This window comes from Rhinoderma darwinii, chromosome 1, assembly GCF_050947455.1.
Source record: "Rhinoderma darwinii isolate aRhiDar2 chromosome 1, aRhiDar2.hap1, whole genome shotgun sequence".
NCBI lineage: Eukaryota > Metazoa > Chordata > Amphibia > Anura > Rhinodermatidae > Rhinoderma > Rhinoderma darwinii.
In genome coordinates, this window is record NC_134687.1 from 495,153,028 (window position 1) to 495,169,922 (window position 16,895).

The 16,895-nt window shown below is 46.4% G+C and overlaps 1 protein-coding gene across 2 annotated transcripts in view; it reads left to right on the forward strand.

The window, feature by feature from the left end:
• Positions 1–16,895, forward strand: part of TCN2 (transcobalamin 2) — a 54,022-nt gene that overhangs the window by 15,078 nt on the left and 22,049 nt on the right. For both annotated transcript variants that reach the window (XM_075835566.1, XM_075835577.1), the window contains exon 2: positions 16,180–16,249. In XM_075835566.1, the coding sequence (XP_075691681.1) occupies positions 16,183–16,249 (67 nt within the window). In that variant the 5' untranslated portion in view covers positions 16,180–16,182. The remainder of the gene's footprint in view (positions 1–16,179; positions 16,250–16,895) is intronic.

Here is a 16,895-nt window from a genome sequence, read left to right on the forward strand (position 1 = left end):
TGAAATCTGAACACATTTATGAAGAGGATTTCATTATAGCAAAATATAAATTTTTAATATATACAATTTTTCTCATTGTCATTTGCAGATACACTTTGCGGATTGGACTATCTCCTCTGTCTTCTGGTGCCCTGATATATCCGTCCATACAGAGCATATTCATTATATTGCCTACAATTTAATGTGTTTGCTTCCAGGAAGTGGGACAGTATTTTGGAGAGAAGTTTATTTACACTATTCTATTGTTATTAATGGACAATATTATATTAGTGCATTGATACATAGGTAAATGATTATATCTCCATATTACGACTGTTGTATCTATCTGGATGTCAGAGGTGGGATTTGTCAATGTTCCTATTGTTCTTCCCCTCTTTGGATACCCCTCCTCTTGTGGTTTTATAGTGTAATACTGACCCTCTAGTGTGTCTCCTTGATTGTTGCTCAGCAGCCAATCAGGGACAACGAGCTGTCTACACTTTGTTTATCCCCTTGCCATCTTCCAAGATGGCTGCCGCGATAGTTAGTGACTGACTGCGCATACGAGGGAAACTGTAAAGGATCTGCCAGACACAATTTCTGTGTATACGCCCATAGGTAATCAGTCTGCACCTGCTTCTATGTCTGTGAGACTGACTCCATCTTCCACCACTCAGGATGGCAGGCTTAGGAGTGGGAGAGCCTATCACAGCCTGGCCAGACGGAGCTAGCTCCCGCCCTCTGTCTATTTATACCTGCCTTTCCTGTTCCTCCTTGCTTGTGATTCTTCTCGTGTGATTTCCTGGCCCTGCTGCAGCTTCTGAACTATTTGACCCTGCTTCATACTGACCCTGGCTTACTGACTACTCTCCTGCTCTGCGTTTGGTACCTCGTACACTCCTGGTTTGACTCGGCTTGTTCACTACTCTCCTGCTCAGCGTTTGGTACCTCGTACACTCCTGGTTTGACTCGACTCGTTCACCACTCTTGTTGCTCACGGTGTTGCCGTGGGCAACTGCCCCATTTCCCTTAGCTTTGTGTACCCTTGTCTGTTTGTCTGTCGTGCACTTACTGAGCGTAGGGACCGTCGCCCAGTTGTACCCCGTCGCCTAGGGCGGGTCGTTGCAAGCAGGCAGGGACTGAGTGGCGGGTAGATTAGGGCTCATTTGTCTGTTTCCCTACCCCCGTCATTACATAATCACAAGCCCATATACCTAGGCTACCCTGGTCCCTCACACTACTATGGACCCCCTTGAGACCCTGGCTCAGCAAATGCAGGGTCTCTCCCTACAGGTCCAGGCCCTGGCTCAGAGGGTCAACCAGCCTGACGCTACCATGGTAGTGCCCCTCACCTCACCTCTTGAACCCCACCTCAAGTTGCCTGACCGGTTCTCAGGGGACCGGAGGACTTTTCTCTCCTTTCGGAAGAGTTGTAGGCTCTACTTTCGCTTAAAGCCTCACTCCTCAGTTTCTGAGAGCCAGCGGGTGGGTATAATTATGTCCCGGCTCCAGGAAGGGCCCCAGGAATGGGCCTTCTCCTTGGCTCCTGACGCCCCTGAACTTTCCTCCGTTGATCTTTTATTTTCTGCTCTCGGACTCATTTATGACGAGACTGACAGGACTGCCTTTGCCGAGAGTCAGCTGGTGACCTTACGTCAGGGTAAGAGACCTGTTGAGGAGTATTGTTCTGACTTTAGGAAGTGGTGCGTAGCTTCTCGGTGGAATGACCCTGCCTTAAGGTGCCAGTTTAGGTTGGGTCTGACTCCCTAGACCAGGTTATGGCTTTAGCGGTACGACTTGACCGACGTCTCAGGGAACGACAACTTGAGCGTTTTTGTGTTTTCCCCTCTGACTCCCCCATGATGCCTCCCGAGGTCCCGTTGCTTCGCTCTTCCACGGAAGATTCGGAGGTACCTATGCAACTCGGGGCCTCCGTGTCCCCCCCGACAACGTAGAGAGTTCCGCAGGAAGAATGGTCTCTGTTTCTATTGTGGGGATGACAAGCATCAAGTGAACACCTGTCCTAGGCGTAAGAATAAGCAGCCGGAAAACTTCTGCGCCTAAGTGATCATCGAGGAGGTCACTTGGGCGCACAGGTATTTCCTGTAAATATGAAACATAATAAAATCTTGCTTCCCTTTCAGGTCTCTTTTGGTGGTAGGTCTGCTACCGGCAGTGCCTTCGTGGATTAGGGTCTTCTGCTAATATCATGTCTGTGGAATTTGCTATGTCTCTAGCTATGCCTTTGATTGATTTGCCTAAACCTGTCCCGGTAGTGGGTATCGACTCCACTCCTCTTGCTAATGGTTATTTTACACAGCATACCCCTGTTTTTGAACTCCTTGTTGGCTCCATGCATTTGGAGCAGTGCTCTGTACTGTTGATGCAGGGATTATCGTCCGATTTGGTTTTAGGCCTTCCCTGGTTGCAGTTGCATAATCCCACGTTTGACTGGAATACTGGGGAGCTTACCAAATGGAGTAATGAATGTTTGACGTCATGTTTTTCTGTTAATTCTATTTCTCCCCCTGAGGAGGTGAACACGCTACCTGAGTTTGTTCAGGACTTCGCTGATGTTTTCTCTAAGGAGGCCTCCGAAGTGTTACCTCCTCATAGAGAATACGATTGCGCTATCGATTTGGTACCAGGAGCTAAGCTCCCTAAGGGTAGGATATTTAATCTCTCTTGTCCCGAACGTGAAGCCATGAGAGAGTATATCCAGGAATGCCTGGCCAAGGGTTACATTCGCCCCTCTACTTCTCCGGTAGGTGCTGGCTTCTTCTTCGTAGGGAAGAAGGATGGTGGTCTTAGGCCATGCATTGACTACCGTAACTTGAATAAGGTCACTGTAAGGAACCAGTATCCCCTTCCTTTGATTCCTGATCTCTTTAATCAGGTTCAGGGGGCCCAATGGTTCTCTAAGTTTGATCTACGGGGGGCGTATAACCTTATCCGCATCAAAGAGGGGGATGAGTGGAAGACTGCGTTTAACACGCCCGAAGGTCATTTCGAATACCTCGTCATGCCCTTTGGGTTGTGTAATGCTCCCGCGGTCTTCCAGAATTTCATAAATTAGATTTTAAGAGATTACCTGGGGGTATTTCTTGTAGTATACCTTGATGACATACTTGTGTTTTCCAAGGACTGGTCCTCCCACATTGAGGATATCAGGAAGGTGCTCCAGGTCCTTCGGGAAAACAAACTGTCTGCGAAGACCGAAAAATGTGTGTTTGGGGTGCAGGAGATACCATTTTTGGGTAAAATCCTCACTCCTCATGAATTCCGCATGGCCCCGCCAAGGTCCAGGCTGTGGCGGAATGGGTCCAACCTGCCTCCCTGAAGGCGTTACAGTGTTTCTTGGGGTTCGATAATTATTACAGGAGATTTATTGCTAACTTCTCGGTCATCGCTAAGCCTCTTACGGACCTCACTCGCAAAGGTGCTGATCTCCTCCACTGGCCTCCTGAGGCTGTCCAGGCTTTTGAGGTCATTAAGAAGTGCTTTATCTCGGCCCCGGTGCTGGTTCAGCCCAACCAAATGGAGCCATTTATCGTGGAGGTTGACTCTTAGCCATTAAATGGGCATTTGAAGAGTGGCGCCACTTCCTGGAGGGGCTAGGCACCAGGTAACGGTCCTTACCGACCACAAGAATCTGGTTTTCCTAGAATCTGCCCGGAGGCTAAACCCGAGACAAGCTCGATGGGCGCTATTTTTTACCAGATTCAACTTTTTGGTTACCTATAGGGCTGGGTCTAAAAATATTAAGGCTGATGCACTGTCGCATAGCTTCATGGCCAGCCCCCCTTCGGAGGAAGATCTTGCTTGTATTTTGCCTCCAGGTATAATCATTTCTTCTATTGATTCTGATTTAGTCTCTGAAATTGCGGCTGATCATGGTTCAGCTCCCGGGAACCTTCCTGAGAACAAGCTGTTTGTTCCCCTGCAATTCCGGCTAAGGGTACTTAGGGAAAATCATGACTCCGCACTATCTGGTCATCCAGGCATCTTGGGTACCAAGCACCTCATTGCCAGAAACTATTGGTGGCCTGGGTTGCCTAAAGACGTTAAGGCCTACGTCGCCGCTTGTGAGGTTTGTGCTAGGTCCAAGACTCCCAGGTCCCGACCAGCGGGCTTACTACGTTCTTTGCCCATTCCCCAGAGACCTTGGACCCATATCTCCATGAATTTTATCACCGATTTGCCTCCATCTCAAGGCAAGTCGGTGGTGTGGGTTGTAGTAGACCGCTTCAGTAAGATGTGCCACTTTGTGCCCCTCAAGAAACTACCCAATGCTAAGACGTTAGCTACCTTGTTTGTCAAACACATCCTGCGTCTCCATGGGGTCCCTGTCAATATTGTTTCGGACAGAGGGGTACAATTTGTTTCATTGTTTTGGAGAGCCTTCTGTAAAAAGTTGGAGATTGATCTGTCCTTCTCCTCTGCCTTCCATCCTGAAACTAATGGCCAAACCGAGAGGACTAATCAGTCTCTAGAACAATATTTAAGGTGTTTTATCTCTGACTGTCAATATGATTGGGTCTCATTCATTCCCCTCGCCGAATTTTCCCTTAATAACCGGGTCAGTAACTCGTCAGGGGTCTCCCCCTTTTTCTGTAATTTTGGGTTTAATCCACGGTTCTCCTCCGTTTCACCTGGTAGTTCCAACAATCCCGAGGTAGAGGTCGTTCATCGGGAACTGTGCACAGTCTGGGCCCAGGTTCAGAAGAAGCTAGAGGCGTCCCAGAGCATACAAAAAACTCAGGCTGATAGAAGACGTTCTGCTAACCCCTTGTTTATGGTCGGGGATCTGGTGTGGTTATCGTCTAAGAACTTGCGCCTTAAGGTCCCGTCCAAGAACTTTGCTCCCCGGTTTATAGGGCCGTATAAGGTCATTGAAGTCCTCAATCCTGTCTCCTTCCGACTGGAGTTGCCCCCATCTTTTCGAATACACAACGTGTTTCATGCCTCCCTCCTTAAACGCTGCTCCCCGTCCTTGGCTCCCTCGAGGAAACCTCCTGTCCCCGTTCTCACCCCTGAGGGGGTGGAATTCGAGGTGGCCAAGATTGTAGACAGCAAGATGGTCCAAGGCTCCCTCCAGTACCTGGTCCATTGGAGAGGATACGGGCCTGAGGAGAGGACTTGGGTACCCGCCCGGGATGTTCACGCTGGGGTATTGGTCAGGAAGTTCCACCTTAGTTTCCCCAATAAACCAGGTTCACCTAGAAAGGGTCCGGTGGCCCCTCATAAAAGGGGGGGGGGGTACTGTAAAGGATCTGCCAGGCACAACTTCTGTGTATACGCCCATGGGTAATCAGTCTGCACCTGGTTCTATGTCTCTGAGACTGACTCCATCTTCCACCACTCAGGATGGCAGGCTTAGGAGTGGGAGAGCCTATCACAGCCTGGCCAGACGGAGCTAGCTCCCGCCATCTGTCTATTTATACCTGCCTTTCCTGTTCCTCCTTGCTTGTGATTCTTCTTGTGTGGTTTCCTGGCCCTGCTGCAGCTTCTGAACTATTTGACCCTGCTTCATACTGACCCTGGCTTACTGACTACTCTCCTGCTCTGCGTTTGGTACCTCGTACACTCCTGGTTTGACTCGGCTTGTTCACTACTCTCCTGCTCAGCGTTTGGTACCTCGTACACTCCTGGTTTGACTCGGCTCGTTCCCCACTCTTGTTGCTCACGGTGTTGCCGTGGGCAACTGCCCCATTTCCCTTAGCTTTGTGTACCCTTGTCTGTTTGTCTGTCGTGCACTTACTGAGCGTAGGGACCGTCGCCCAGTTGTACCCCGTCGCCTCGGGCGGGTCGTTGCAAGTAGGCAGGGACTGAGTGGCGGGTAGATTAGGGCTCACTTGTCTGTTTCCCTACCCCCGTCATTACAGAAGCACAGAGCGCAATCTCGCGGGATTTCAGGATATACTGATTAATTAGACATGTCCCTCTATTCACATGTGAGACATGCGTAGTTTGGATACAGGGATGCCGAAATTACATGAGGACCATGTCCATCCGTTTTCTACAGATGAGATTATGTAATTCTTTTAGTATCCACACCTGGGTGAGTTATCAATGATTAATCCATTATTGACATTTGGACTGCTTATTGTCTGTACTAGTCCCTTATTATACTGTATGTATATGCAAATTTTCACTTTTATTAATGTCTGTGATTTTAGATTGAACTATTTGCAATATTTTGTATACATATATAGTGTTTTTTACTTGATCACTGTTTTATTGTCAATTGACTCTGTGAGTCCTTAAATACTTGTGTTCTGATGTGTTCACTATTCTTGAGAAAGGTCCTGGTGGACTGAAACGTTGCATGGGTGATTAAAGGCTGTTATATTTTTGGAAGTGTTGCCCCCTTGTCCATTCTTGTTTGCTTTATTGTCAGGTGCGTCTTATAGTCTTTGGCTGAAAAAATTGAGCCAAAAACTGCCACAAAAACAAGGTAAAAAATGTGTTTGTGATCCTGGCCTTAACCCCTTCAGGACCGAGCTCATTTTGGCCTTCAGGACCAGACCCATTTTTTCAAATCTGACATGTTTCACTTTATGTGGTAATAACTCCGGAACGCTTTTACCTATCAAAGCGATTCTGAGAATGTTTTCTCGTGACACATTGGACTTTATGATAGTGGAAAAATTTGCTCGATAAATTCAATATTTACCAGTGAAAAACACCAAAATTTTTTGAAAAATTACAAAAATTAGCATTTTTCTAAATGTAAATGTATCTGCTTGTAAGACAGGCCATTATACCACACAAAATTGTTGCTAATTAACATCCCCCATATGTCTACTTTAGATTGGCATCGTTTTTTGAACGTCCTTTTATTTTTCTATGACGTCACAAGGCTTAGAACTTTAGCAGCAATTTCTCACATTTTCAAGAAAATTTCAGAAGGCTATTTTTACAGGGGCCAGTTCAGTTGTGAAGCGGCTTTTAGGGCCTTATATATTAGAAACCGCCAAAAAGTCACCCCATTTTAAAATCTTCACCCCTCAAAGTATTCAAAACAGCATTTAGAAAGTTTCTTAACCCTTTAAACGTTTCACAGGAGTTAAAGCAACGTAGAGGTGAAATGTTCAAATTTCATTTTTTTTTGCAGAAATTCATTTTTAATCTATTTTTTTTGTAACACAGAAGGTTTTACCAGAGAAACGCAACTCAATATTTATTGCCCAGATTCTGCAGTTTTTAGAAATATCCCACATGTGGCCCTAGTGCGGTAATGGACTGAAGCACCGGCCTCAGAAGCAAAGGAGCACATAGTGGATTTTGGGCCTCCTTTTTATTAGAAAATATTTTAGGCACCATGTCAGGTTTCAAGGGCTCTTTCGTGCCAAAACAGTGGAAATCCCCCAAAAGTGACCCCATTTGGGAAACTACACCCCTTGAGGAAATTATCTAGGGGTATAGTGAGCATTTTGACCCCGCAGGTTTTTTGCAGAAATTATTGGAAGTAGGCCGTGAAAATAAAAATCGTCATTCTTTCAAAGATAATGTAGGTTTAGCTAATTTTTTCTAATTTCCACGAGGACTAAAGGAGAAAAAGCACCACAACATTTGTAAAGAAATTTCTCCCGAGTAAAACAATACCCCACATGTGGTTATAAACGGATGTTTGGACACACAGCGGAGCTTAGAAGGGAAAGAGCGCTATTTGGCTTTTGGAGCTCAAATTTAGCAGGAATGGTTTGCGCAGGCCATGTCACATTTGCAAAGCCCCTGAGGGGACAAAACAGTGAAAACGCCAAAAAAGTGACTCCATTGAGAAAACTACACCCCTTGAGGAATCCATCTAGGGGTGCAGTGAGCATTTTGCCCCCACAGGTGTTTCATAGATTTTATTAGAATTGGGCAGTGAAAATAAAAAAAATCCTTTTTCTTCAATAAGACGTAGCTTTAGCTCCAAATTTTTAATTTTCTCAACAAATAAAGGAAAAAAAGAACCCCAATGTTTGTAAAGCAACTTCTCTGGAGTACGGCAATACCCCACACGTGGTCATAAAATGCTGTTTGGGCACACGGAAGGGCTCGGAAGGGACGGAGCGCCATTTGCTTTTGTTGTACAGGTTTTGCTGCATTTGGTTTCTGGGCGCTATGTCGCATTTGCAAAGTCCCTGTGGGACCAAAACAGTGGATCCCCCCCAGAAGTGACCCCATTTTGGAAACAACACCCTCAAGGTATTCACCTAGGGGTGTAGTGAGCATGTTAACCCCACAGGTGTTTTGCAGAAATTCGTGTGCACACGATGTGGGAGAATGAAAATGGGAATTTTTCCTTAGATACGCCAATATGTGGTGCCCAGCTTGTGCCACCATAACAAGACAGCTCTCAATTATTATGCGGTGTTTCCCTGTTTTAGAATCACCCTACATGTGGCCCTAATCTTTTGCCTGGACATTCGACAGGGCTCAGGAGTGAAAGAGTACCATGTAAAATTGAGGCCTAATTTGGCGACATATAAAGTATTGGTTCACAATTGCAGAGGCTTTGATGTGAAATAATAAAAGAAACCCCTGAGAAGTGACCCCATTTTGGAAACTGCACCCCTCAAGGCATTTATTAAGGGGTGTAGTGAGCATTTTCACCCCACGTGTCTTTTCCATAAGTGATTGCGCTGCGGAAGGTACAAATTAAAATTTTTCCCTAGATATGCCAATTCAGTGTCAAATATGTCGTGCCCAGCTTGTGCCACTGGGGACACACACCCAAAAATTGTTAAAAGGGTTCTCCCGGGTATGGTGATGCCATATATGTGGAAGTAAACTGCTGTTTGGGCACACTGTAGGGCTCAGATGGGTGGGAGCGCCATTTGGGTTTTGGAGCGTGGAATTTGCTTGGTAATAGTTTTGTTTGGAGTATCACTGTTGTTTCCGTTTATAATGTGGGGCATATCTGAGCTGGGCAGAGTACATCAGGGGCATAGTCAGGTGGTATAATAAGGTAAAAAAAATAATAAAATGATCCATAGATGTGTGTTACGCTGTGATCGATCCTGTCTGCACAGGCCGGTGTCGCACTGATAACTGGCGTCCTTCCTTATCCCCCTTTTGGTCCACACTCCACACCTTTGCAGTTTGGGGAATTTTGCCGGGAAAGCGCTGTCCTGGTATAATACGGGCACCGTCGCTTCCAGCAGATATGTTTGGGCCCTCCCCTTCCTGGTTCCCTAATTTTAGTGCCTTGATACATCGCCTTTTGAAACAGAAGAAACGTTCCCCTCGGGCCTTCACAACTGGATAATTTTCTTTCCTGAATTATTGGAGCCTTAACTTATTTTATTTTTTCATAGACGTAGTGGTATGAGGGCTGTTTTTTTACGGTACGAGCTGTAGCTTTTATTGGTACATATTGGGGTACAATCAACTTTTTGATCACTTGTTATCCTTTTTTTGGGAGGCAAGGTGACAAAAAAAACAGAAATTCTGCCATAGTTTTTTTAGTTGTTTATTTTTTATACAGCGTTCAACATGCGTTATAAACTACATGTTACCTTCATTCTGCGGGTCAGTACGATTCCGGCGATACCAAATTTATAGAACTTTTTTATAACTTTTTGCACAATAAAATTACTTTTGGAAAGAGAATGTATTTTTTCTGTCGCCAAGTTGTGAGAGCCATAACTTTTAAATTTTTTCGTCGATGGAGCGGTGTGACGGCTTGTTTTTTGCGAGACGAGTTATAGATTTTATCGGTACCATTTTTGGATACATGCGACTTTTTGATCACTTTTTATTTCAATTTTTGGAAGACCGTGACCAAAAAAACAGTAATTATGTCAGTGTTTTTGAGGGTTTTTTTTTACGGCGTTCACTGCGCTGGATAAATAACATAATATTTTTATAGTTAAGGTGGTTACGGTCGCAGCGATACCAAATATGTATGGCTTTATTATTTTTTTCTATAATAAATGACTTGATAAGTGAAAAAGGGCGATTGTGTTTTGTATTATTATTTGAAACTTTTATTGTATGTTTTACAACTTTTATTTTTACTTTTTTTACACTTTTTTTTACACTTTTCTTTAGTCCCACTAGGGGACTTGAATGTCCAACTGTTTGTTTGATGTTCTAATACATTGCACTACCTATGTAGTGCAATGTATTGGAACTGTCAGTTGTTCACTGACAGCAAGCCGATCAGGCTCCGCCTCTGGGCGGGGCCTAATCTGCTCACGTAATGGCAGACAGGAGTCCATTGTTAGGGCTCTTGTTGCCATAGAAACAGTCGCCAGCCTTGCCATCGCATGGCAAGGCTGCCGATTTTCTACAAACCTCTAGGATGCAGCGATCACAATGGATCGCTGCATCGAAGGGGTTAATGGCAGGAATCGGAGCTAGCTCCGGTTCCTGGCGATAGATCGGGGTGTCCGCTGTAACATATAGCGGACACCCACTGCTGATGACGCCGGCTCAGCTTCTGAGCCGGAAGCTGAGGCGGCGCCATCTTGCCGATGGTACCGGAAGCCTCCTGGGCCCCGCCGACGATGGGGCATAGGAGGATTCCGTTACAGGCTGATCGGGAGGTAAGCATTAGCCCTCCGATCGCCTTTTCAGCCACCGGCAACCCAGCGATCACGTTGCTGGGGTGCCGGTGGCTATAAACTCCTCACATGCTGCGATCTCTATTGAACGCAGCATGTGAGGGGTTAATCGGCCGGATCGGATGCTGGCTCCGGTCCTGGCCGATACCTCAGGGTGCCAGCTGTAACATACAGCTGTCACCCGGCGGTGATGTCGCTGGCTCAGCTCCTGAGCCAGCTTCATCTCCATGACACCGTTTTTATTGACGTTAATATACGTGATCCGGCGGGAAGGGGTTAAAGGCCTCATGCATACGAACGTATTTTTGTCCTCCCGTAAATACTGGCGTAAATACTGGCGTAAATACGGGTCCTTGGTCACACGTATTCGACCCGTATTGCACCAGTATTTACAGACCCGTGCCCGTAAATACGGGTCCGGTGTCACCAGTATTCCACCTGTATTTACGGGCACGTTTTCGCTGCAAAATTGCACTGCGCTAATAAGCAGCCCTTCTCTCTATCAGTGCAGGATAGAGAGAAGGGACAGCCCTTTCCGCGGTAAAAGTAAAAGAAATTCATACTTACCCGGCCGTTGTCTTGGTGACGCGTCCCTCTCTTGACATCCAGGCCAACCTCCCTGGATGACGCGGCAGTCCATGTGACCGCTGCAGCCAGTGATTGGCCTGTGATTGGCTGCAGCGGTCACATGGGAGGACTGGAGGAAGAAGAAGAGTTCTGGGTAAGTTAACTTTTAATACTATTAACTCCAGCGGTAGTAACTGTCCCGGGTGCTGAGAGTTACTGCCGATGAGTTAACTCTTTCAGCACCCTGGACAGTGACTATACACTGACGTCGCCTAGCAATGCTCCCGTAATTACGGGTGCACACACGTAGCCACCCGTAATTACGGGAGACCCATAGACTTCTATGGGCCTGTCCGTGCCGTTATTACGGCCTGAAATAGTACAATGTTCTATATTTTTCAACGGCTCGGGCACCTTCCCATAAGCATACGGGAAGGTACCCGTGGCCAATAGAAGTCTATGGGCCCGTAATTACGGGCCGTAATTACGGCTTGTAATTACGGGCGTTTTTACGTTCGTGTGCATGAGGCCTTAATGTTCATAAAAAAGTTATACAAATATGACAAAGATTGCTCAACTGCACATGTATGTATGATATCTAAAATATAACACGTAAACACAATAAAATAAAATTTAAAATTCTGGAATAAAATATCACTCAAGGGCAGTGGTTCCCAACCGGGGTGCCGCAGCACTGGGGTGTCATGAGAACCCTCCATGGGTGCCGCGACACTCCTCTAGGAATTTTGAGGCAGATTTTTTCCTGCCTTACAAAAAACGCAGTGTGGACTTACCCTAAAAGTGTAATGCTTGTTTTTAGCTGTTTTTTGTAAACAATTTTTGGTAGGGGTGCCCTGAGGAAATTTTTTTCCAGGGGTGCCTTGACCCTGAAAAGATTGGGGAACTCAGCTCTAGGGATGAGAGTAAGGCCTGATTTACATGAGCGTGTGCGTTTTGCGCATGCAAAAAATGCTGCGTTTTGCGTGCGCAAAAGGCACATAACAGCTCCGTGTGTCATCAGCCTGTGATGCACGGCTGCGTGATTTTCGCGCAGCCGCCATCATTATGACACTTCGTTTGGATGTTTGTAAACAGAAAAGCACGAGGTGCTTGACAGCTGTTGCGCGAATCACGCAGTTCGCACGGAAGTGCTTCCGTGCGGCATGCGTGGTTTTCACGCACCCATTGACTTCAATGGGTGCGTGATGCGCGAACAATGCACAAATATAGGACATGTCGTGAGTTTTTTTCAGCGGACTCACGCTGAGCAAAACTCACGGACTGTCTGCATGCTCCCATAGACTAATATAGGTGCGTAGGACACGCATGATAAGCACGCGCGTCGCACGCGCGTATATCATGCTCGTGTAAACGAGGCCTAAGGTTGTATTCAGACAAGCGTTGTAAAGCTCACCAGTGTTTCTTCAGGGAAAAACTGACGATTTTACATCAAAGTTTAATCAGTATTGTGTCCGATTTTAATGTCCGTGTATCATCTGTGATCATCAGTTTTTCACGTCATCTCTTAGCAATCCATCAGGGAAAAACAGGCCGTAATCGGATAGCGTCTGTGTGGGTCCGATTTTTTTTCACTGACCCATTGACTTAAATGGTCGAGTCCAATGCAAGAATCGGGTGAAACTAGCACATGCTGTGATTTTCCCTGCCTGGACCGATGGTCCATGCTGAAAATCTGACATGTGAATGAGCTTATTGACTTTAATGGGTCAGTGTGCTGTCAGTTATACCCTCGGACAGCACCCGGATCTGAACCTCACTCATCTGAATAGGCCCTCATATCACCTATCATAGGGCCATCATGGTTAGGATTAGATATGGTTAAAACATGATTTAATATACCACCATATTCTGTTATTAGCATATGTGTAAATGCATAACCTGAATACCAATTGTAGTATCCAGATGGTTTTGGAAAAGTACGACAACTCAGATCACATTGAGATTATAAACCTCAGGTTAGGGTAGATGTTGCAAGTTGATAGAAAAACTCGTGCCAATAACCATTTTCAGACAAAAAGATGTAAAATAGAAAAAAACTACTCCCCAACTGGTTTCTCTTTATGATATTTATTACTTTCAACTTGGGTTGTTCAATCTCACATACAATAACCAGTAAAGGATAGGCAGCACCGCATTCACTGATAACACCACCTCTGACACTGGGCTAGGACAGATTCTGATACCAGGATGCTGATCTGTCACAATTTATTGAGAGAGAGAGAGAGAGAGAGAGAGAGTGGGCTCTCCTGGATGCTGGGAGTGGGTCGCAGTCCTGGTCAACTTCAAGCTCCAAATGGCAGCTCGTGTAGTTCATTCAGTCTTTGTCACGCAGACTTCTGAAGCTGCTCATGCTAATAACATATTCACACTGGAATCCCCCCTGCCCTTATCAAGTATGTGGACGGTTGTTGCTGGAGCTTTACCAGTGCAGCAGAGGCTACCCTGCCTGCCTGGTGGCCACAAGACCGTTACCGCAAGACCTTTACAGCCAGAGTCCCCAAATGTTATCTCTGCCTGAGGAAGCAACATCACTTGAGCTTCCCTGAGGTAGGCCTTCAACGGTTATTGCGGTTGCAGGAAATATAGAGCCGCCGTGCAGGAAATATAGAGCCGCCGTGCAGGTGGTGTCTGGAATACCCGACCAGAACGCTTTCTGATTCTCTGGATGGGGACTCCGGTTTTGCAACGTTCCTGACATCACTAACCTCTTCAGGTGTAAAGGATCTGCCAGGCACTGCGGTGTTAACTCACAGAACTAATCAGTCAGCACCTTAAGGCAGGGTCATTCCACCGAGAAGCTACGCACCACTTCCGAAAGTCAGAGCAATACTCCTCAACAGGTCTCTTACCCTGACTTAAGGTCACCAGCTGACTCTCGGCAAAGGCAGTCCTGTCAGTCTCGTCATAAATAAGTCCGAGAGCAGAAAAGAAACAATCAACGGAGGAAAGTTCAGGGGCGTCAGGAGCCAAGGAGAAGGCCCACTCTTGGGGCCCTTCCTGGAGCCGGGACATAATTATACCCACCCGCTGGCTCTCAGAACCTGAGGAATGAGGCTTTAAACGAAAGTAAAGCCTACAACTCTCCCGAAAGGAGAGAAAAGTCCTCCGGTCCCCTGAGAACCGGTCGGGCAACTTGAGGTGGGGTTCAAGAGGTGCGGTGCGGGGAACTACCAGGGTAGCATCAGGCTGGTTGACCCTCTGAGCCAGGGCCTGGACCTGTAGGGAGAGACCCTGCATTTGCTGAGCCAGGGTCTCACGGGGATCCATAGTGGTGTCAGGGACCAGGGGTAGACTAGGTATGGGCTTGTTATTATGTACCTTGATGACATACTGGTGTTTTCCAAGGACTGGTCCTCCCACGTGGAGCATGTCAGGAATGTGCTCCAGGTCCTTCGGGAAAATAAACTGTTTGCCAAAACCGAAAAATGTGTGTTTGGGGTACAGGAGATTCCATTTTTGGGTCAAATCCTCACTCCTCATGAATTCCGCATTGACCCAGCCAAGGTTCATGCGGAATTCATGAGGAGTGAGGGTTTTCTAAATTGGATCTACGGGGGGCGTATAACCTTATTCGCATCAAAGAGGGGGATGAGTGGAAGACTGCGTTTAACACGCCCGAAGGCCATTTCGAATACCTCGTCATGCCCTTTGGGTTGTGTAATGCCCCTGCGGTCTTCCAGAATTTCATAAATGAGATTTTGAGAAATTACCTGGGGATTTTTCTGGTAGTGTACCTTGATGACATACTGGTGTTTTCCAAGGACTGGTCCTCCCACGTGGAGCATGTCAGGAATGTGCTCCAGGTCCTTCGGGAAAATAAACTGTTTGCCAAAACCGAAAAATGTGTGTTTGGGGTACAGGAGATTCCATTTTTGGGTCAAATCCTCACTCCTCATGAATTCCGCATGGACCCAGCCAAGGTTCAGGCTGTGGCGGAATGGGTCCAACCTGCCTCCCTGAAGGCGTTACAGTGTTTTTTGGGGTTTGCTAATTATTACAGGAGATTTATTGCTAACTTCTCGGTCATCGCTAAGCCCCTTACGGACCTCACTCGCAAAGGTGCTGATCTCCTCCACTGGCCTCCTGAGGCTGTCCAGGCTTTTGAGGTCCTTAAGAAGTGCTTTTGTTTCCTTCCTTGTGGTTCCTGGCCCAGCTACAGCTCCTGCTATTTTTGATCCTGCTCCATACCGACCCTGGCTTACCGACTACTCTTCTGCTTTTCGTTTTGTACCTCGCACACTCCTGGCTTGACTCGGCTCGTTCACCACTCTGGTTGCTCACGGTGTTGCCGTGGGCAACGGCCCCTTTTCCTTGCTTGTGTTCCTTGTATGTTTGTCGTGCACTTACTGAGCGCAGGGACCGCCGCCCAGTTGTACCCCGTCGCCTAGGGCGGGTCGTTGCAAGTAGGCAGGGACAGAGTGGCGGGTAGATTAGGGCTCACTTGTCCGTCTCCCTACCCCCTGCCGTTACATCAGGTTTGCGCTCTGCATGGGAATTAGGGTGACAAATCCCACTGTATGAATATACAGTGGGTTACATCACTACCTTCAATCATAAGCATACGTCGAGAGTCCTCCTGATGTATACCTCTGACGTACCCTGCAAAAGCAGTACGAACAGAACCTTACTGTGTCACACACTGCTGCTCTGTCCACACTCCCCTTGACTCCATTACAGCACAATCTGTCAACTCTCCTCCTCCCCCTCGTCTCCACCTGAGATTCCTCCCCCTCATCACCACCTTTAGACTCCTCCCCCCTCATCACCACCTGGGACGCCTCCCACTAGTCACCACCAGACTCCTCCCACCTCAGCCATGCACCAGAGTATAATCTCTAGCCAGATTGTTTCTTATCCTACAGGATCTGTGACAACAATGAAAAACCTCCAATCTCACCACACACACATATTGGATGGATGATATGAACTTGTAAAGGGGGATAACTATTATTATAAGGCACCCAGAAATGTTATGAGCAACTTGGGTATATGTAATAGATTTCTTTTTAAAATCATTATATCTGTTGATACAATATTGTTTTTTCTCTCACAGATAATGGCTGTAAATTGGCAAGTCCTGGTTATTTTGGTGCAAGCCTTTATTGTACCAGTGAAGTTATGTGGTGAGTAAAATTATTACATACTGAAGGAGACTTTTGGAAGGATTGTAACCCCATCATAGCGAATATGTCAAAGTGTTTTATATAAAAAGTGAACGACAGCATGAGCTTACAAGAAAAAGACGGCATATGCTTTCATTTTTAGCTGGAATTAATTCATTGCAGAATAAATAAACCCACAAATGAAATGTATGCCTTATATATTTTATAAACCTGCAGTAGGGGCAGCAGAGGTAAAGTTGATGGCTGCCTCATTCTTCACAACTTTAGAGGTTTATTAGAACTTTAGATATTATGATCTGTCATGCGTACTTGTTGCAGCTAGCTTTAAGCTGACCAATCACAGTAGCTAGTTGTCCTGGAACACAATAATCTGAGCATGTACATTTATGAGGGAGTCGGAGAGGATAGATGATGAATGTCATTTCAATTGATGGAGCATTCGGCTGATTCCGTAAGTCCCATAAAGTTAGTCTGAAAGAGCAGCGTGCATGATCAACAGTCCCTCTATATAAACTCCTCCTCATTGCTGCTGGGGAGGAGGACTAGGGGACTTGAGACCCCTGTACTAGTGACCAGTGAGGCCCCCTGTGATCTATATAATTGTTGATTGTAGGAAAACGCATGTCTGAATATATTAGTGAGTGTT